At 46.9% G+C, this 22,574-nt stretch overlaps 1 protein-coding gene across 4 annotated transcripts in view; it reads left to right on the top strand.

Moving 5' to 3' along the window:
* Nucleotides 1–21,094, top strand: part of LRRC8D (leucine rich repeat containing 8 VRAC subunit D) — a 48,430-nt gene extending 27,336 nt beyond the window's left edge. For 3 of the 4 annotated variants that reach the window (XM_054072788.1, XM_054072790.1, XM_054072789.1), the window contains one exon: nucleotides 18,194–21,094. In XM_054072788.1, the coding sequence (XP_053928763.1) occupies nucleotides 18,196–20,766 (2,571 nt within the window). In that variant the 5' untranslated portion in view covers nucleotides 18,194–18,195 and the 3' untranslated portion in view covers nucleotides 20,767–21,094. Of the gene's footprint in view, nucleotides 1–8,422; nucleotides 8,567–18,193 lie in introns of those variants that run through there. The other variant, XM_054072791.1, reaches the window with a different exon arrangement.
* The last annotated feature ends 1,480 nt before the right edge of the window (nucleotides 21,095–22,574 follow it).

Here is a 22,574-nt window from a genome sequence, read left to right on the forward strand (position 1 = left end):
ATTTGTGTGTGAATCGGAGAACTTGGCCAAAATCTGTTCAGTAGAAAAAGGCTGAGCGTCTTAGTATCCGAGGCCTTTGGCAACTTGCGTAGTTGTGTTTAGCTTGAGCCCGAGGTGCGCAAGAGTGGACGAGGGAAGGGTGGGTGACCCATTGAACCGTATTCCTGATCGCTTGATGCTGGTCCTCATCAGAATATTAGACAAGTTAACGCAATGTCCAATTGATACAACACTGGACTGATATCAGTCTGTATCGCTTACGGGGTTGGGATCAGCCTGTTGAAAATGGGAATGAGGTCAGGAAAGAGTCATTGGAGATGTTGGAAGGCTGGATGGTGTTCAGGTGCCACAAGGAGAGCCTGAGAAGCTCATTCCATTGCTGGATCTGTTGTTTCTGGATAGATAAATGAGGTGACATGATAATTGATGGGAAGCACCCTCTGAGAGAGGGGATGCTGGAGCTTAAAAAGCCTTAACGCAGAACTGATGGCAGGGAGCTGGAATCAGGCAGCTGGAAATAAGGTATGCATTTGTAATGGGGAGGGAGCGTAAGCGCTGGAGCAGATAGACGACAAAGGAAAGTGGTGGATTCCACCCAAAATGTTCCCAGGGCTGAAAGCTCTTCTGGAAGGGTTATGTTAGGCAAACAAGGGTTTGGCTTACAGTTAGGTGTAGTCCTCTAGACTAAATGAAGGAATAACTGGTTGTAGTGGTCTGTGGTGTCCCTTTGGCTTCAGTCATTCGTAGACAGGAGTCTACAAACCTGCAAAACAATGTTCCTCCTGCTGAATAGTGGCCACCAGCTGGCCTCTCTGGTAGAAAGTGTATCTATTGTGTGTGTATTGGTATAGTCATCCAGATGGGCGAGGCATATACACAAACAGAGCCTCAGCCCGAGATGTGTGTTCCTCTGTTATGTATTTTGAGAGCAGCAGAAGGAACTGGAGTCCCCAAGTGGTTACCAAAAGTCTCCTAACCATGCATATGGTTCCTCATGTACTCAAACCAGGAAACACGTGTGCATTTCCACTCTGCTTGCAGTAGAAAGAAATTCCTCCTGCAGGGTGGGTTAGCTTGTCTGTAGTGCTGTCTGAACACTGCTCACCGTCCTCTGGAACTGGTTATTCACAGAATCATAGAATGGTTCACGGAATCATAGAATGGTTTGGGTTGGATGAAATCTTAGAGGTCATTCAGTTCCAATCCCTTCTTGCATATAACCAATCTTGGAATCTTTGTCCTGCTCTTCTCTAGTGAAGTAGTAGCTCAGATCTTTCTGTTTCTCCTCTGGAAGGTACATCTGAAGCAGTGACAAGCGGAATGGAATGGAGTAAGAGCAGTGGGAGGCTCGCAATGAAGCGAGCAATGAATTAATAAGCAACATTTTTGAGGGGGAATTGATGTTGTTTATTTTTTCTCTTTATAGTGGAGAATTAATCTCTGGAACTTGCTGCTGCATGGTACCATTATGGGTAAGAATTAATATGATTCTAGAAAAGATCAGGTGTCTCAGGGAATGAAATTATTTAGTTTCACGTAAGTCTATAACCCTCTTGTTCTAGCGTTTAAAAACATTCTCTGACAGTGGGGTCTAACAGAGTGGGCGATTATTTAATTGTTTACTAGGAAACTTCTTTTGCCGTCACATCTGTTTCTAGCTACTTCAACAACAGGAACTGGTGATTCAGATGTCTGCTTCTAAATTTAATCCGAGAAGGAGTGTAGGGTGGGCTGAAGGAGCACGGAGGGTGTGTGTACACAGGGGAGGTGGTGATAGAGGGAGTACGCACCCTGCACGCTGAAACGTGTCATCGTGCCTCTGTCTGCAGGGCAGACGTGCTGTTCCACAAGCAGAATATACATGGATCAGCGTCAGAAACTGGTGCTGAGCATTCAGCTTTTCACTGATCACATTGGTACAGGATCACAGAATCACAGAATCACAAGGTTGGAAAGGACCCATTGGATCATCGAGTCCAACCATTCCTAACACTCCCTAAACCATGTCCCTAAGCACTTCATCCACCCGTTCCTTAAACACCTCCAGGGAAGGCGACTCGACCACCTCCCTGAGATCCTTTTGTTGTGTTTGAAGTAATTGATCTGCAGAAAAAATGTGAGGTTTTTAGTTGAGCATTGATGTCTTTGGTAGTGGAGAGAGTAATGGAATGGAGCAAGGAGATTTAAAATGTGGAAGGAAGAAGGCCTAGCTGTGTCTTGTCAAGCAGAAGTCTCCGGTGTCCTTTCTTAACTGCCTCCTGGCACTTCCTTTGGAGAAAGCTTCTCTCTGTTCTTCAGTTGAGAATTACAAATGTTTCGATCTTCATTATTTTTCTTTTTGCCTTTTCCTTTTTCTCCCCCCGAGGTTACGTGCAGACACCCCCAGGCACACCCACAGCTTTATTTGTGTGTAACAACCGTGTCTGGTAGCTACTGATGGGCAGAAATTGTTGGTATAGGTACAGAGACTGTGGGGGTTGTTTCGCTGCTGCTTCTCTTTCCTGGTCTCCACACAGTGGGAGCATCAGCTTCTCCGTGTTGGCAGTGCCCACCTTTGTCTGCTCCTGAGATGTCACCTGAAGAGCAGAGAGTTCTTCTGTGTTTGTGTCTACACGGGAACACGTGTACGTGCTCAATGAAAACCAGCCAGCTCCTGGATGTGTTGTGAGACCTTTGCACCTTCCAACAGTCTTGGTGGGAAGAGATCTGCAGAACTGCGGAGAGAGGGAGGGAAGTCTTAAAACAAAAACACAGGAAGAATGGTAGCACAACAAACTTGGGCAAATGCAAAAGATCAAGCATTTTAGCATCTCTGTCCTGTGAGGTGGGAATGGTTATTTTGTGGTCATGCCATTTGAAGCCCAAAGATGGGACCGGTGAGTGGACTTCCTTTGGAGGTCTGTGCAAGGATAGAAGTGACAGCTCAGTCCTGCCTCCCTGGGCTGCCCCTCTAGCTTAGTGTGGCAGTAATCTGTCAAAGCGTCAAGTAGGGATGCTGGACCTCTGAACAGAGGAAAACGTGGTGTTAAAGTCATAGATAAAGAGCTGCATCAAGAAGCACAGCTGATAAATGTGATATTTTGTGGCTCTTGTATGAATGCCGTACTTTTCCCTGCATGCAGTCATTCCAACACAAGCTAAATTCTTTGCTGGAGAAAAAGCTAAATGTTTTGGAATGCTGAGCCTGAAACACAGATGATATACTGCGGCAAAGGGCTCCCGTTGGGACAATTTTTACGAGATGGATTTTATTTGTTAAATGAGTTTTCAGTAGTTCTTCAGTACATGCTATTGTATTGCTTGTGTGATGTCTTACAGCGCCACTGGTCTGATCTGGCCTGTGATGACTGAGTAAATTGCATCACTTGCTAACTGTGGAAAGACGGCTGGATCCGTAAGGCACACTTGTGTACATGTGCGTTTTGTAATCTGATTGTAAATCATAAATTAAAGTCGCTCAGTTAATGCCAAATACGAGCTGTATTCATGGCTCTTGGTGTTCTTGTCTGCCCACAGGAGTTCCAAGAGTTGGAGGGGATCGTAGAAGAAACTGAAGCTGCTTTTGTACTTTGTTTGAGGGGGGAGGAAAGTAATGAAATAAGTTATGTTGTCTAAAACATCTTGAAAATGGAGACTTTTAAGTGGTCTTTGGGCTTCTCCCAAGGAACATGCTGCTGGCATTTGGGGTTTGTGTTTTAGAGGAAAGAAAACACTGGAAATCCCTGGGCTTTCATCTACAGAGAAATAACTGCACTTCGCTGCTATGTTTTGGCCGTGTTGGGTTTGGACATGGTTGTGGTAATTTATAGTTTTGGATCCTGTGGGTTTTCAGTGACTGAAATTACTCGGAAGAAATGGTTTGTGCTGTCGTGGTTGGTGGATGGTGTTACAGCTGGCAGGAGGGCCGCTCCGAGGAGCTGGAGGATGAGACCTGTGGCCTGTTGTGGCTTTGACAGTGGCGGCTGTCTCCGAGGAGGGAAGGAGAAGGCTACAGGAGCTGGCTGTGGTGACATAACCTCTTGATTGTTCCTTGCTGACCCTTTGCCTTGGACTATAGAGGTGTAGCGTTCCTCATTATAAAGCTTAGATGCAAGTCTCGCCTGGACAGTTTGGATATTTCACGTTAGTCTGCTGCTGATTTTGCTCACTGCTAATAAACTTTCGTTCTGAGCCTGTGGGCCAGGGAGGGAGGAGAAGAATCGTTGTTGAGATCTCTGTTCAAATCACAGCTACTCACAAGCAGCAACTGGAGAATTTCAGGTCTGCCATCATCACACGACTGTTTTTTTTGGTTGTTGTTTACTGAAGGCAGTAAAGAACCGCCAATAAATGAGTCACAATAACGTTATTGCTCTTATTTACACGACTCGAGATCCTGTAGTCTAAGCCTGTTGGCCTTTACCTCCTTGAGTGGTGTAATTTTTGATGGGGGTTTTGTTTTTGCTTTGAAGCCACTTCATGATTACTCACTTTGTTTCTTGTCCACACACAGCCAGTAGTATCTTCTCCCTTTAGGGGTGGAGTAAAGCTTTATGATAACTTCTCTTAACTTGACAAAGCAAACATCAATGAATATGACCAGCTTTGTGCAAGGAAGTCTGCAGAGCACAAAGCAGCGTTATCCCCACATTAACTGAGCGCGAGGGCCTCAGCCAGGCTCCCTGAGGAAGAGTTCTGAAGAGTTCCAATACTGGAGAGAAATGATTTTATTTGTGACTTGCACACCTGCCTGGAAGGGGCAAGATTTCCTGCTGACTTGCAGCCTTCAACGTTATCTTTGTTAAATCACTTGTCAGAATAGAGCCACATAGTAAGGAATAATTCCAAGACACTGCTAATCCATGCAAACTTTTGTAGGATGTCTTGGTGACTTCTCCTGTGGTCTCAGTGTGACTAATAGAAAAAGATAAAAGGAGATTTATTCCTATTTTGAGCCCACGGCACAGACTTAAAGGTTCTTCCTTTTATAACTGGTCAAACTCGAAACTTTGCCCTCCTCAAACACTCTGCAGTGTTATGCAGTATGAAATCTGATGCAAGTCAACGGAATTTTTGGGCTGTAATCTCTTTGAGACAGGATTACGCAATGCATAAGGCAGTAAAGCTTTGATATAGAGTAGGAGATTGTGCCTTTTGTGCAATATAAATACCTAGTGCTAGCAGAGTCTAGTTCTTTGTCCAAAAATAACTGGGTTTTTTTTCATTGGAATACGAAGGAACTCTGACCAAGGCCCAGAAGCTGAGTGCTACACAAGGAATGGAGAGCATACCATGCAAGTGTTGTGAAAGGCAGTGGCATCTGGTGCATGGCATGACGAGACAGAGAGAGGACGCCCCTGATGAGTCAGGATTGCCGTATGGTCTATCATCTGAAGAGTGTTTTAACCCAGCAGTAGCTCTGCCGCTCGTGACAGAGCTGTTAGCCCCGTTTTGGGACAAGGCGGTGATGTCTGTCTGTCTGACTGCCAGCTGTGGTGCTGCCTCTTCCCTTTCTCAGCTTCAAATCCCAAACAGCAGCCATCTCTGAACCCATCTCCCATCATCCGAACCCATCACTTCAAGCAGCACAACAGCCGCTGCGACAAAAATAAAAGGAGAGGTGCCCTCTAACTGGAGGAAAACAGAACAGAAGGGTTTTCTTCTTGTTTCAACACACAGCTCAAACAGGTCATTGTCACCTCCTTCAGTGGTGTAACTGCAGCGGGTGGAACTGGATGGGCTTTGAGGCCCCCTCCAACCCAAACCATCATGTGTGGTGAGCAAGGATCCAGCTTTGATACTTCTGCAAACGCCTTGCGATCCAGAGCTGCTTCGCTGAGAATGGGGACACGGCTGTGTCCGTGCCTCAGGACTTACGGCAGCAGCACATCATCCGCCTTCTTAAAAGTCATCAGCTTGGGTCTGTCCTGCAAGGTGGATTGGTGCTGTGTGTGGTTGTCCCAACCTTGGTGATGGGGGTAGAGAACGGTCCCTCACTTTGGCTTCCTAAAGCGAGTCTGGGTTTGGAAAGCTGAAACCACTGAGGGCTTAAAGGAAGCTCAGAGGCTTAGTTAGGTTTTGTTAATACAAAGTCAGTTGGTGTTTCTGTGTCTAAGAGAGAGTTTTTATTAGGCTTTGAGGAACTTGACGCAGAGAATAGAATTGCTGTTTAGCCTAAAGGGGAACAAAAACTACCAGGGAGTTCTGGGCCCTGATAACCTTGTTATTTATAAAAAATGTACTTGCATCATCTGGCAGGCAAAGCTCTTGGTCGAAGACAGGCTGTTACAAAACCTCCTAATAAATTAAAAGTATGGTTTTGTTCATGTTTTGGTTTGGCCATGACAAATCCTAAACTCATAACGGATGGTTTATGGGAATGCAGTCATACGTATGTGATTGCTGTACACCCACGTGTGCAGGCAGCAGGCCAGGCGTGCCGAAGAGAGAGCAGGGACACGTAAAGAACGCAGCTGGGTAGTTTTTGAGTAGATCCTGGTTAAAATAGCGCCCGCCAAACTTCTGAATTGAACTGGTGTCTCGGAGATTGCTCGCGTTCAGCTGTGATGCATTGCAGGTCACTGTGTGGGCAATTTGTGGACGCATTGCGTTTTTGTGTTGTGCTGAGTCAACGATTTGAAACGCGAACAGAGCGATCTGGTGGTCCCTGCTGTCCCTTTGCAGTCGCAGGTTGCCTCCAGGCTGCCCTGTGCCAGGAGAGGAACCCAGGGTGGTGCTACCTGATCTCTGAGTGTGAGGATGTCTCTGCCTCCGTGTGGGAGAGGAACACTGTGGTGGTTCTGTCTCCCACTACCACCACGGCACTGGGACTGGTGTTTTCTGGCACTCTTACAAGATAAAAGCAACATTTGCTCCGTTGTTCCTGCTCTGTGTAGGTGATGTGCTGTCCATCACACATCCCTGTAGAAATACTGCTGGATTTTATCATGGAACCATGGACTGGTTTGGGTTGGAGGGGTCCTCAAAGCCCATCCAGTTCCACCCACTGCAGTTACACCACCGAAGGAGGTGAGAATGACCTGTTTGAGCTGTGTGTTGAAACAACGGCAACAAGAAAACCCTTCTGTTCTGTTTTCCTCCAGTTAGAGGGCAGCTCTCCTTTTATTTTTGTCGCAGTGGCTGTTGTGCCGCTTGAAGTGATGGGTTCAGATGCCAAAACAGGTTCAGATGGTGAGCAGCAGTGCAAGGTGGAGTAAGAAAAGCTGCTGCTGGGCTGATTTCCCCATTTGGCCACCCAAGCAGAGGGCACGTTGGCTGTGGAAGTCAGACAGACAGTGACATGGTACATGACTGTGTCTGCAGAGGTGGCTGTCAAAATCGTTACTGTGAGCGCGTGGGATGTGGTAATCGTGGCAGAGCGATCAGCGCTGCAGCAGGAGTGGCATCTGTCTGTGGATGAGACTGAACAAAACGTTTCTTCTATTGTGTTTGAGTGGAAGTGCATCCTCAAAAGGCGTCATTGTCTGTTTTAAAACATGTGACTGCAAGGGAGGGCTTCGCAGCCTGTCTTACGGGAAAGGCAGGGTTCAAGAGCTGTTCTGTTCAAGGCCTTATTTGTGAGACGGCATCATCCTCAAACCAGCGGGAGGGAGCACAGCTAAGTGTATAGGAATGCCGTAACTGGAAACGGATTTATCTGCACATAACGTTAAGCCTTTTCCAAGAGCAGTGCGTTCAAATGTGAAGTTTGGTTGTACTTCTGACCACGCTGCTCTCCCTCTTTTTCTGCAAGCCTCTTGGGTTTTGTTTTGTTGCCTTGAATTTGACGGCCACGAGCACGCTCGCCATTGCCTAACAAATAATCACTTTTAGGTCATAAGCCTTCAGGGGCAAGGGTTGCCTGCCCGCGCCCTGCTGGAGAGCCCTCGGTGCAGAGGTTACAGCTCCAGCTGGAGCGTTTGAGTCACATCATAGTGTAAATTCAGCAATAGTAAATATTTGAATTGGAGGCTGTATGGATCTGTTGGTGGCAAATGGCAGCAAGCAACACAGATGAGCCTTACTGAACCTTTCTGCAGGGCTGCTGGCTTGTTAGAGCAGGAATGCTGCAGTTCTGGGGGAAGACAGCGAGTCTTTTGGAACATTCTTTCTAAAAGCAATGTTTTGAATGGGGTTTTGAGAAAAAAAAAGCATAAAAAGGAAGAAGATGATCTGAACTCATCAGCAAAATTTAAAAACAACAGTCTCCAAAATACATCTTGTAGCGTAATTCCTTTTAATGCTTAAGTACTGGGATTAAAGTCCACACCCTGAACCAAACAATTATGGGACTGGATGGACCCAGTAAATAGCTTACCTCTTACAGAAAGCAGCTTAAGTTTAGGAGAGGGGAAAGAAATGTAGTAAACTTAAATAAATCCCTTTCAGGATAAATGCTTCGGCTGCAGGCATTTTTCCTGGCACGAAATCGCTGGAGATTCAGCTTATTGGAAGCTTGGCAGGAATGCAGTAACATTAATAAGTCATCCTTCATCTGTTGATGAGTGTCTTATGCGAGAAGTCATCACTGTTGTCCATCTGTAGGATGTCCGAAGCACAGAAGATCTGTGCGCTCGATAAAGAGCAGGTAGGGCTGGGAGCGGGCTGGGAGCGGGCTGGGAGCGGGCTGGCTGCGCAGTGTCTGCCCGCCGTGGGGGAGATGGGGTGGTGGGACGGCTGGTGGAGCCTGCGGAGCCGTTATCCCGAGCAGTTGCTGGGACACGGCTTTACAGCCAGTCCTTGCCTTGAGCGAGGAAGTCCCTCCTTCTCCTTGGGGACAGAAGAAGCCGTGTGACATTTCAGTAGGAACATAGTTTGCCTATTGTCCCGTAAAGAGCTGGACAGACTGTATTTGAAGACAGGGTGCAGCCTTGTTATTGAGCTGGAAACTTGCCTTTTTTCTCTCGAGGCAGCTCTATGCTGGCACAGTGGGTAAAAGGAATGAAAGGGTGCTGGTACGTAATCCTGATTCTCAGCTGTGCTCGATGCACCTTCCTACTACTCTGCCATGGAAGAGATCTTGGGAGAAATGGAGGAGCTCTGATGTGGAAGTAGGAGGCTGGTGTTTACACGTATCTTCTTGTATCACTGAATGCTTTCTGGTGGGGGTTCTGTGTGTGTCTGTGTGTGTTTAATTTGCTTTTGTTGTTTTAATTTAAGAGTGACCTTTCTTAGATTGCTTTTAGAAAATGGATGTAACGGAAGTGTCACTGCGGGTACTTGAAAATACAGCCGCTTCGCTCATACGTGTGCAAATCCTATAGATGAAACTTCTGTTTAATGTGTAACCCAGCGAGAGTCGCTGTGTTTGCTGTTCTGTCTGAAGAGATGAGCCAGCTCAGGTAGGGAACAATGGAGCCTGTTCTTTAGTTAAAGGAACGTTTTGTCTGCTCTTGGCTCTACATCTCCATGAGGATGCTGTAAATGTTCCAGCGCAAGGTCGCCGTCGTGTTCATTAAAAATAAAAAGGAGGAAAGAATTCTTTGAAAATAACTAACTTGAGTTACTCAGTAAACCTGCTGCCATTCTAAAGGGGTTGCAGTTTAGGAATTAAATAAACCTAGACTTTAGTACCAGGAGTTAGGGTGGAGGGATCATTTTGCCCTTAAGAGGGGCCGTTAAAACCCACAGCAACCTGAAGTTCAACGCTGCGTTTCTTTCTCTTCGGTAGGCACTCCTTCCTGTTCTTTAGGCGTGTTCAGGGTGTGTAGTTAAGGCACTAATTGCAAAAGATCTGTATCTTTGCAGCCTGTGGCTTAAAATCCCCAAACTTGCAGCTCTCTGCCAAGTTCAATTTCTTACTGCTTTTGAAGTTGCGCCAGTTCCAGGTGAGTCCAGAGTAAGATGAGACACGGACCGGCAGCGTGTGTGGCTGTGGATCATGATAGAATCATCACAGAATGGTTTGGGTTAGAAGGGACCTCAAAGCCCATCCAGTCCCATCCTTTGCCATGGACAGGGACACCTCCCACTGGATCAGGGGCTCCAAGCCCCATCCAACCTGGCCTGGAACCCCTCCAGGGATGGGGCAGCCACCACTGCTCTGGGCACTCTGGGCCAGTCGAGTATTTCTCAGAGGAATTACAAGAGCCACTGAGAGCCACCTCTACCTGACATCGAGCTATTTTGTTTAGCCAGCTTCGTAGCCGTGTGGACTTACTTAAATTTGCTTTTACATAACTAACATCTCAGGGTCTAAGCCATTTCTAATGGTTCTGTTTTTCAGATTTCTGAACTAAAAAGGAAATATAATTTTGTTATTTTTTTCCTCTTCCAATCCTTTTAATTACTTTTTTTTAAGACATTGTATTGTTGGGGGTGTTGGCAGTGATAAGAAGCAGCCTCTCTGGGCTGGAGTTTCCAGATGTGCTTTTATTTTGGTGCAGCTTGCTTTTGCATCGTGATAAATTCCCAGAGTGCCCTGGTCAGTAGACGCACCAGATGTTTGCTGTGTGTTCCTGCAATTCTGATAACGGTCATGGAAACACTGCAGGAACCTCACTGGCTCAGAGATAGGGGAACAGCAGGTTTTGAAATGGCAAAGGGATGGAATGTTTAACACTTGAGTGCCAGCAGCTGTTTGAGTTTATTGGATGGCATAACTTTTAATTGCATTGTTCACTCATGTTGGCATAGGTTAAATCAGCTGCAGTAACTCAACATAAGAAGGATATGAAACTGTTGGAATTGGGTCCAGAGGAGACCACGGAGATGATCTGAGGGCTGGAGGACCTCTGCTGTGAGGTTGCATCAGGGCAGATTCATATTGGGTATTGGGGAAAAATTCTTCACCAAAAGGGTTCTCCAGCACTGGCAGAGGCTGCCCAGGGAGGTGGTGGAGTCCTCATCCCTGGGGGTGTTTAAAAGATGAGTAGATGAAGTGATCAGGAATGGTTTAGTAGTGGACAGGGATGGTTGGGCTTGATGATCTCGAAGGTCTTTTCCAACCTAGTAATTCTGTGATTCTAGGGGGAAATGGGTGCTGCACCAGTAGTGGTGGCTGTAACAGCAGGGTTTGGAGTGCGTGTGCTGGCATATGCCAAGATGTGTTCTTCACTTTCTTGTGCCAGGTCCTCGTTACTCTGCTGTGGGATATCTGTTTGGGCAGTTGTGCTACGTGAGATTCCTGTTCTTCCCTGTTCTTGCCTGTGTGTCTTAATCCTGTTACTTAAGGATTTTAAAAGCCTAGGTTCAGTTTTCACTCCTGCTGGGATGTGGCCTCATTAGTCATGTCTTATTTTCTTGCCTACTGCCTTGCAGGAGGTTTGTTCTGTAACTGTAGAATCACTGATGGTTAACTGACTTTAACGGTAACACGTGTGGTTGTGGTGCTGAGCTCTGTACCAGCTCCAGCCCCGTGCCGAGCGATGCACAAGGACCACTCTCCATTCCCGTTTCCTTCTCCCAGCTCTTCTCTCACCCTCTTTTAGGTCTCCTGTGCTGCTAACAGGCGCCAAGTGAGGATGGAGTATGGGTGTTGATGAACGTTCAACTTGGGATCACACTGAGCTTTTCCAGGTCAAAACCCAACAGTCCATATTCTGAGAGGCGCTGAGCACCTGCACTGCGCCCTGGAGCCTGCTGATAAACGTGATTAGAAACTGGAGCTTGTACTTGTGGTCCGAGCAGCCCCTGGTTCGAGCGTGGCTCAGGAGCACGCAGCAGGCAGAGCGAGAAGCTGCTCGTTTTCTGTGCTCTGCGGGCACAGAACTCGCAGGTGGTGAGCACAGAGTTGGTTGTGTCGATCATCTTTGGGGAGTGAGTCAGGAAAACAGCACCGGGCTCCTGGTTTGAGAGTCAGCCTTAGCCAGACCTCGCTGGTCACTTCCAGGGAGGCAAGAATGAGGAATGATCCGAGAGTTTATTGTTAGGGCGAGGATGGCTGCTAATACTGCTGCTTCAGCATCCCATTGATTATGGAGCCATCTGTGTAGGAGTGGCGATAGCAGCAGACCTTCACAGAGCTGGTAAACAAGGAAGATGCAGTGTAAACACTTCGATAGCAGGGTCAGAAAGCAGGTGAGAGTGTTACACAACCTGAGAAAGCCCCGCTTGGAGGGGCAGAACTTGTGAAGATTTAAAAAAGAAAAGAGAAAAGTTGTTTATAGATGTATTTTTTGTAAATAGGGCTAATTTGGCATTGATTATATAAGGCAAGAATGTTATTTTTGTCTCAAATATTTCTGCATGCAGTCAGAGAAATTAGATTTCGATAAGCTTTCATTACCGTATTACTGTCAGTCAGGATAATGTCATTGATAAAGATGATGATTCCTTCATTAGGGAATTTATTTTCAGTTTATATCAGTTTATATCTTTAAGATCCCTTCCAGCCCAAGCCATTCTATGATTCTGATTATTCTACAAGCGCTCCGGGGCTCTTTGCACTTGGTTCTTCGTGGAAGAAAAAGAAAAAGTTGGTGCCATCTTTTTGATCTTTGCGGATGGCCTGTGTAACCATTGATATTTACAGCATCCTGGCTGAGGAGAATCTCCTAATCCATTCTGATCACATTAAGGTCTCATTGCCGGCCTTAATAGGATATTGCAGAAGGAGGAAAACAAAGGAAGCAGAAATTGTTGGTGCAAAGAGAGAGTAAAACACACAGCGGAAATGAATTTAAACTGGTAGTCACTTGATCAAAAGCAAGCGAGCAGAGCCGCCTGGTTATGGGAAAACTTGTCTTCTCCTTAGTTTCCTGTGGGAAGGGAGAAGCCGGTTCTGCTCACGCTTTTCCTTTTAACTAGAAATGTGTTTTCTTTTTTTTTAAGGAAATTCTCGAGCAGTCGTGGTGACAAGGCCAACTCAAGAATCTGTGTTTCTTGAAACAAAGTGGGCTTGTTCAGAGTCTTGGGAACCTGAACGTAAAACGAGAGGTTCTTGTGCTGTGATTCTGGTTTTGTTTGTTTGTTCTGACTTTGAATTTGCTTTAACTTTAAATATACTTTAAAGCAGGAGGGGCAGAGAGATGAAGTTCGCATCAGTAAGTGCAGGAAGAAGTAGGATGTAAATAAACGTTAGTGACATACCGATCTGCTGCTTCCTTTTCCTCCAACTTCTGCATCTGAGCTACAACAGTTTGTTAGGAAAGAACCCCAAGGTGTTCACTCTGTATTTCAGCATTTTCAGTCTGAAATAGGGCAGGAAAATTCACCAGGTAATCACATTCTGAGCTCTTTCTGTTCTAGCTTTTCTTTAAGACTAATGAAAGGATTGTAATTGGGTAGGAAGTATGATTTACAGAATGAGTTGTTACCCTCGCTGATTTAATGAGGTCCTGTAACTTTGAACAACTGTATTGGCACTTTTTTCTTTTCATGTTCTGTTTTCACTGTAAGTGATACAACTGCAGAATGAATGAAGCGGGTTTAGTTTGAGAGCTCCACATCCCATCGGCAAAGAAAGGGAGGTGGTACTACACTGCTTTCGGAACTTTAATTTTTTCCACCTGAAATCTTAGAAGGCAGCAAGGAACGGTTGTGCTGGAACAGTTACGTTTGTTTAGGTTAAGGGATTTTTTCTTTTCACGAGTGAGAATGCACCCAGTAGGGAACGGGAGGTGGTGGATGGAGCTGGGAGAGGCTCGGGTTATCCTAGAGCGTCATCCAAGTTACGGAACTGGAGACAAAGGGTTGGGGAGGAAAAAGGATTATTTGCTTAAAATGAAAGGGCTCTCGTATTCTCTGTAGCCGTGCAACCCTAAAGATCAGACAGCAGAAGGCTTGAAATAAAACCTGTGCTCGTGGAAACTAAACTAAAATGCGCTCTTTTAAAAAGGAGGCTGTGTCCTGAGATTTTATATTGGGGATTAAAATGTGTTTCTCTTCAAGAGTCAGTTTTCTAGTCTGGGTCTGGATCTCGGTGTGTCTAAACCCTGGGCTCTGCTGAGCCTCAAGGGCCGTTCGGTGCTTTGCGAACTCTAAGGGCTGAAAGAAATGTGCGTTTTCACCGTGAGAAATCAAACAGTTGGGCTTTTCAACTGTGTAGCACTTTGTTCTTCAGTCCGAGCTGCCTGCTTACGTGCTGTTCTGCATCGGGGCTGTGAAGGGGACACCTCCGGCAGGGAGCTGTGGGCTCTGCTGCCACGCACAGACTGGCATTCATGTCACTTTTTCCCTGCTTTTTCCCCCTTTCCTCCCCCTTTCCCCTTTCTTTACTGCCATGCCATCACTGCACCCTATCCTGAAACCCCAGCCCCAGTCTAGCACCCTTAAAAGAAGGTGAAAATTGGGGATGGATACCCTGTCTGGCTACTCTAAGGAATATTCTGGGGCTGTGGGCTTTAAAAGCAAGTTTTAAAATAGTTCAAATTGAACCGTGACACAAAGAAAACCCTCAAACATCAGTGTATGCCGAGCCTTGTTGTTCTGAGCGCCTCCGAACAGCTTGGTTTCAAAGCATCTGCAAAACCAAAAGACAAGTTAACTTCTGTGGTTATTTGTTTGTTTGGTTATTTGTTTGACTTAGTAAAGTCAAACACCGATACATGTAGTGGTGGTTTTAAGAGAGAAAATACCAAGTTTCTTTGCGGCCTGTCAGCAGGATGTGTCTTGTACTGTGTGTAGGTTTATAGTTTTTCATTTTGGTTTTTAAGACTCGGAGCATTTGAATACCTTAGACATGTGAGGACAAACCTGTTTTCAGCTCCTGGAGCTGATTTTTGCTAGCTAGAAAAGGGTCTGCCTCTCTTTTATGAGCCTGGGTGTTAGACAGCAACACCACAGAGAGGTTTTTTGTGTTTTATAACTGCTAATCTCTGCCAAAACAGCAGCTCTTCTGTGAATATCAGTGACTTGAAAGAAAAGATGTGTTCAGAGCGTTGAATGTGGTCCTTCTCGGTGTAAGCTCCTGTTACACCACGCTGCCTGTAGCCTCACAAAGAGGATTACACAGGCTCTGCTGTGTCTCCTCACCTGCTTTGAAATCATTTTGTGTGCATGCGAGACAGAGGTCTGGTAGAGGTGAGTTTTAGCTTTAGCTGGTTTTGTTGTTCTTTCCGAGTCTGGAACCACTTTGAGGTCTCGCATTTCTTCTCCATTATTTCAGCTGCTTAGAGCAGCCACGTCGGCAGCGCTTGGGTTTCTGTGCTTTATCCACGTGTTCCTATGGCAGAGGCAAAAACAATCACCTTCATCCTGTGAAAGGAACTGTGCAGGTTGTGCCCCAAACCACAGTGAAGAGGCTTCCCACGTAATTAGGGGATGCGACGCTGAGGGAAAGGCCACCCCAGAGGAGCAGTAGCAGCTCCCCGTGTTTGTCACAGCAGTCGCCTCGTTCCTCGTCCCATCCTGCTCTCCGCCTCCTCCCTGCACTCCGCACGGCTCTGTGGTAAGCGTGTGTGACTCGTCCTCGTTCCGCATTTTGCTCTTTGCTCTCCTGCTGAACCATCGCACCGGTGACCGAGGGGACAAGAAGTTCTTGTGGCTATCAGGGTGGGTGAGAGCACAGTGAGAACAGCTTGGAGATCTGGGAGAGCATCCCTACCAAACGGCTTCCAAGAATGAAAAATAGGATCCATGCAGGGAAAAAAAAACCAAATCTGCTGCTGTTTTGTGTTCTCCTGTCCTGGTCAGTGGCCTTGGGAGTGAGGAGGGTCCTTCTGGATCCATCTGTGCACACTGGTACAGATGACGAAGGCTGTTCTTCTGCATCAGACTGTATTTAATGTCAAAGGTAGCGAATGCAGGGCGAGCAGTCGCGCTGTGTGTGGCTCTGTCTAGGTGAGCTCTGGAGGCATTACAGACAATGGGGGCTGTAGCTCACCTCAGAGCACGGTGAGGCTGTGATGGCTGTGGGCTGTGTCACCGCTCCGGGTCCTTCAGCACTTCCTACAGCCTGGGGAGGAGTGTGGGAAAGGCTTGCGAACCTTGCTGGAAGCTCTGGTGGAGCTGGGAGAACTGCAAGATCCTGACAACTTCTGTTACTGGTGAGGGATGAGTGTTTGAGCTTTGTTTGCCTGTTAGAAAATAAAACGAGTGAGCTGTGGAGGTTCTTTCTGCCCATTCCCTGAGGTGCAGAGCCTTGACTTTTACATTTGGCAACGGTGCCAGGAGCGCAGACGGGTGCTGCGGTGGGATCCAACCCTCTCCTCCGGCTGCCTTCCCCACATCCCAGGCGAGGGATGCCAAACCGGTGAGAGCTGGGAGGAGAGCGAGGGAGGCCCGAGGCTGGGTCCCAGCCTGTGGTGGAGGAGATGCTTTTGTGAGCTCCATGCCAGGATCTGTAAGGCAGCCGCTGGCTTCCCTGCAGACCCAGATCCCGGGAGCTGCTGCAGGGAAGGAAAGGATCCCATGCCTGTCTTTGTCCGTGTAGGCAGCAGGTGATATTTGAGTCCTGTGTAAAGAAACGTCTGTTACCGTCAGAGAAATTTGGGCTAGAAATCACCAGTCGTGTTGTGTACTCGTTGCCTGTGACTCTCTCCTGTGGGGTTTGTGAGGTGCAGGTCTGTGCAAATTGGTAAAAGTAATAAATCTGGTGCATCTTTTTGCTGCCAGCTTTGGTCTCCGTGTGCTCTGCTGAGCCGTTCTCCCACCCAGTGAGCCCCAGACGCTGCTATAACGTACATCCTGTCTCCTTCCCCGCTCCCTGTGCGCACACAAGCCGCATAATTTACTTTAGAAACAGCAAATTTGGGTCACAAGTTCAGGAGTTAAAATTATGATTTAACCACATCCTGCTTGCACAGGAAGCTCGTTTTTTGAAGAGCTGATAAGTTGAGTCCTCGATTTTGTCAAAACAAAAAGCAGAGTGAGCTGCTTAAAGCTGTGAAAGGGTTTGGATCCTCGCAGGATCGCCTTGCCACTTTGTCTCGGGGTGCATGGGTTTAATTTCAAGTGGAAGCTTTGCAGCCTGCTCCTGTGCTCCCTGCACTGAAGCTTCCCAGAATTCCCAGGCTGTGGGGGTAATCTGAAAAAATACTTTCCCTGTTCTGTTAATAAAAGGTTGTGGGGTTTTCTCTTGGTTCGCTGGGCTGGGGTTTTCTGAGGAAGGACTATTTCTTCATTTAGTGGGGAGTAAATATATACAGTACTTACCACATCTATACTGTTTGGTCCAATAAAGAGGTGAGAACTCTTTCTTACCATAAAACATGCAAACACATAAAAAATAGTGCCGAATATTCACATAGTAACTGCAAGGGTTTGACTTGTGCAGGTAGGGGAGAGGAGCCGCTCAGTCCCGTAAGCGCTGTGGGTGACGTGGGAGACACTGGCTGCTATCGCGTGAGACGGAAGGAACGAGAGACCTTGCTCGTAATGTAATGAGACTGAAATGTGCCGTGCAAGTCACGAGCAAGGTGCAAGGCATTGAACAAACACTGTTTTGTTTAAATGCAAGAGCTGCAGAATAGCGTTCGTGCTGGATTTCATGTGCTCAGACCCAGGCGGTCATTACAGATTTATGTGGGTTTATTGCCAAGCCTGACGATGTTCCAGAAGCATTCGGCCAACACACTCAGCCAGACAGTGGGGTGTTGGGGTGTCCTGTGCAAGGAGAGCAGTGGGACTCCATGGCCCTTGTGGGTCCCTTCCAGCTCAGGACATTGTATCATTCTATTCTATCATTTGTACAGAACCAGATATTGTGCGGTGTGGTCAGTGGTTGCTGTTCCTGTTATTAAAGCACACCGGCTGCAGCACGTCACCTTCCAGGTATTTCAGTCGCACAGATGAGGCCTTGGTGCTTGTACACTGAAGTGGCAAAGATATATAAATATCATCTGGTCTGAAGTCACAAGACTTCTGTTTTGGTTCTAAAGTAACATATTATTTCAGTACATAGCCCAGAAAACAACCATGTCCTGGGCTGCATCCAAATCAGCGCAGCCAGGAGGGTGACGGGGAGGTTTCTGCCCCTCTGCTCTGTTCTGGTGAGACCCTACCGGGAGTCCTGTGTCCAGTTCTGGGATCCCCAACATAAGAAGGACACGCTGCTGTTTGAAAAGGTCCCTGATCCAGTGGGAGGTGTCCCTGCCCATGGCAGGGGGTGGGACTGGATGGGCTTTTGAGGTCCCTTCCAACCCAAACCATTCCATGATTCTGTATCCTCTGAGAAAACTGTGAGTGCAGTGATGAGCAATGTATGACCGGCAACAAAGCATAATGAAAACCAGAACCTTCTGAAGATCTGTGTGTCATGGTGGGATTGTTATTAAATGGTAAAAACAACCTAATCACCAGCCCATACTGATTCTGTCTTTGTTCTCTTTCATAGGAATGTTTACCCTTGCAGAAGTTGCATCGCTCAATGACATCCAGCCAACTTACCGTATCTTGAAACCATGGTGGGATGTATTTATGGATTATCTTGCTGTTGTTATGTTAATGGTTGCCATTTTTGCTGGAACCATGCAGCTGACCAAAGACCAGGTGGTCTGCTTGCCGGTTTTGCAGTCTACTGTAAACTCAAAAGCACAACCCATCATGTCAGGGAAAGCTGACTTCACCACTGTGGAAACAACCACTGGCCAAGGAGAAGCATCATCGATGAGAACGGTTTCCTTCGGAAGCGCCCCTACTGTAACGCCTGGTGTACCTCTGAGCACAGCTGCCTCTTCGCAGTATCCACCCACTGAATCAGGCCAGGAGCTGAAGAAGGAGCAGAAAGATTCTTCGGGCCGTAAAACAAACCTGGATTTTCAGCAATACGTATTTATTAACCAGATGTGCTATCATTTGGCTCTTCCTTGGTATTCAAAGTATTTTCCCTATCTTGTTCTCATCCACACTATCATTTTAATAGTCAGTAGCAATTTTTGGTTCAAGTATCCCAAGACTTGCTCAAAAATTGAGCATTTTGTGTCTATATTAGGGAAGTGCTTTGAGTCCCCTTGGACTACAAAAGCGTTGTCTGAAACAGCGTGTGAGGACTCCGAGGAGAACAAGCAGAGGTTAACTGGTGCCCAGTCCCTGTCCAAGTATGTTTCCACCAGCAGCGATGAAGGAAGCCCAAGTGCCACCACTCCCATGATAACAAAGTCTGGCTTCAAGTTTTCAGCTGACAAACCGATGATCGAGGTGCCCAGCGTCACCATCTTAGATAAAAAAGATGGCGAACAAGCCAAAGCACTGTTTGAGAAAGTCCGTAAGTTCCGGGCTCACGTGGAGGACAGCGATCTGATTTACAAGCTCTACGTTGGCCAGACTGTCATCAAGACTGTCAAGTTCATATTTATTCTCTGCTACACTGCGAATTTTGTCAACACCATCAGTTTTGAACACATCTGCAACCCGAAAGTGGAACACCTGATTGGCTACACGCAGTTTGAATGTACACACAACATGGCTTACATGTTGAAGAAGCTGCTTATCAGCTACATTTCCCTGATTTGCGTCTATGGTTTTATCTGCCTCTACACGCTTTTCTGGCTGTTCCGAATACCTTTAAAAGAATATTCCTTTGAAAAGGTCAGAGAAGAGAGCAGCTTCAGTGACATCCCTGATGTCAAGAACGATTTTGCGTTTCTCTTGCACATGGTAGACCAGTACGACCAACTGTATTCCAAGAGATTTGGTGTCTTTTTGTCAGAGGTAAGTGAGAACAAACTACGGGAAATTAGTTTAAACCACGAGTGGACTTTCGAGAAGCTGCGGCAGCACGTTTCTCGCAATGCGCAGGATAAGCAGGAGTTGCATCTCGTCATGCTGTCGGGCGTCCCCGACGCAGTGTTTGATCTGACAGATCTGGAAGTGTTGAAACTGGAGGTGATTCCTGAAGCAAAAATCCCAGCAAAAATATCCCAGATGACCAATCTTCAGGAGCTCCATCTGTGCCACTGCCCTGCAAAGGTCGAGCAGACAGCCTTCAGCTTCCTCCGGGACCACTTGAGATGCCTTCATGTGAAGTTCACAGATGTTGCAGAGATCCCCGCGTGGGCGTATTTGCTCAGAAACCTCCGTGAGTTGTACTTGGTAGGCAACTTGAACTCTGAAAACAACAAAATGATAGGACTCGAATCTCTCAGAGAGTTGAGACACCTTAAAATCCTCCACGTGAAGAGCAATTTGACCAAAATTCCCCCCAATATCACAGACGTGGCCCCGCATCTGACCAAACTGGTCATTCATAATGACGGCACTAAGCTCGTGGTACTCAATAGCCTTAAGAAAATGACAAATGTTGCAGAGTTGGAACTGCAGAACTGTGAACTGGAGAGAATCCCCCACGCCATCTTCAGCCTCTCTAACTTACAGGAACTGGATTTAAAGTCAAACAGCATACGCACAATTGAAGAAATCATCAGTTTCCAGCACTTAAAAAGACTGACTTGTTTAAAGCTGTGGCACAATAAAATAGTCAGCATTCCTCCCTCCATTACCCACATAAAGAATTTGGAGTCTCTTTACCTCTCCAATAACAAACTCGAATCCTTACCAGCCGCAGTGTTCAGTTTACAGAAACTTAGGTGTTTAGATGTCAGCTACAACTCGATCGCGTTGATTCCGGTGGAAATAGCTTTGCTTCAAAACCTGCAGCATTTTCACATCACAGGAAACAAAGTCGACGTTCTGCCAAAACAGTTGTTTAAATGTGTTAAATTGAGGACTTTGAGTCTGGGACAGAACTGTATTACCTCGCTCCCAGATAAAGTCGGTCAACTCTTGCAGCTGACCTACCTGGAACTGAAGGGAAACTGCCTGGACCGGCTGCCGGTCACGCTGGGGCAGTGTCAGCTCCTCAGGAAAGGCGGGCTCGTGGTGGAAGATCACCTCTTTGACGCCTTGCCTTCAGAAGTTAAGGAGGTGTTGAATCAAGACACAAGCATTCCTTTTGCTAACGGGATTTAGGCAGAGGCGAAACGCTCCGGTAGCTGACTTCCAAACAGCAAAGGCTAAAAAGGATGGCGATGGTGACCCCATGCCTTTTAGAGAGCAGAATTCCTTGGAAGGCAGGACTGCTAGCGGGATCGGAAGAGGTGAAAGCGAGTGTTCAATGTTTGCAGTGTTTTAAAAAATTATTCCCCAAATTTTTGAGAGGATAAAAGAACCTAAATAATCTCAATTCTTTTTTCCTTAAATTGTTTGTAACTTGGATGCTGCTGCTTTTGAATGTTTACAAATTCGCTTGCCTGCTTAAAGTAAATGATTAAATTGATGACCTTTTCTTACTATGCAAGTTATTCCTTAAGGTCTGGATTTACTTTAGTGCATTATGGGAGAAAAGAAATGAGGATAAATGTTGTATACAGTGTGGTTCTAACAGCACTTGAAGCACGTGGAGTGTTTTGTTAGCGTGTAGCCCTCCTCGGCAACTGGAACCAGTTTGGCCGTGCTCCGGGCTGCCCCAGAACCACCGTTTCCCTGCAGTGAGGTACATGGTTTGCATCAGGCCCGGTGTGTTTGTCTTCGTTCTTCATCCTCAAGGCCTCGTGGTGTGCTGGGTGAGGTTTCTTTTATGGCCTGCTGTGCTGCTCTGTCCCACGGGCAGAGACCGGTTGCGTTCACACAGCTGATCCCCCGCTCAGCTTCCACAACGCTCCTCTGTCCCCCAAAGGGGTGATAAAGGGAGAATCCTGCCACCAGGCTTCCCGGCTGGGGATAGTTTTGGTGTTGGATCTGTTTTGGAAGGTGACTTCGAAAGCCACTAAACCCCACCTGACTTCACTACTCATGTTTTGCTCCTCTTCCGTGTTTGGGAAACTCAAGGCAATTGGTGAGTCGGTGATGGTTTTGAGGGTCCTGCTCCATTGATGGCAGAGATACAGGAGTTGTGATTTACCCAGACCCCATTTAGCCTTAGCGCCCATCGTGACGTGTCCTGCCCAGGACCACCCTTCTGCCCCAGCCCACCCCAAGCACGCCGATGTTTTTGAACTCTTAGGCACTGTTCGGAAGCCCAAACTGTGCGCCAGCTGTGTCAGCGGGTACAGGAGAAAGCAGACAGCATTGAGCGGAGGCATTTTTCTTGGTTGTTTTTTTGGTAGTGTTTTTTTTTAATGGAATTTGCATTGCCAGAACCATTAGAGAATGCTTTAAATCTGCAAAATGATCAGTTGTAACTTCTGGCCGTTCGCATTCCGTGCGTGCAGAAAAGCAGCACCGTGTGCTGGGAGCTGAATCCGTGGTTGCTTCTGGTTTAAAGACAAATCCCTGTTGTGGTGCGGTCAGGACTGAACTCGTCTGCAGCGCAAGGGGCTGTTCTCGCCCAGCAGCCCTGCGCCGTGATTCCTCCTTCCCTTCACTGGAGCTGCCCTGACTCGCGGGGGGATCGTTTAGACCTGGGGGCATCGAGCAGCCGGGAATGTTTCACACGCTGCTCTTACAAATCTTGCACATTTTGCTGTTAATCATTCACTGTCGGTCGTGCTGGGAGCACCGTTCTCAGCTGAAGGCAGTGGTCTCTGGGTACATACCCACACTGAATGCGTATGTATGTCAGCCGACAAGTTCACAAAGAGTGGGTTTCCCACTTCTTCTGGGGATACAGTCCATTTTCCACTTGCCAGCAGGGAGTAAACTTGGGATGTTCTGCATCACCAAGTCCTAGGTTTGGCAGAATACTTGCAGTCACTGCTCTCTCCTCCACTGGGAAATACAGTGCTGATCCTTAGAATTGTTTTTAAGTAGAAGTTAAGGCTGCAGTGGATTATTTTTTT

Source organism: Cuculus canorus, chromosome 8 (genome assembly GCF_017976375.1).
Source record: "Cuculus canorus isolate bCucCan1 chromosome 8, bCucCan1.pri, whole genome shotgun sequence".
Taxonomy (NCBI): Eukaryota; Metazoa; Chordata; class Aves; order Cuculiformes; family Cuculidae; genus Cuculus; species Cuculus canorus.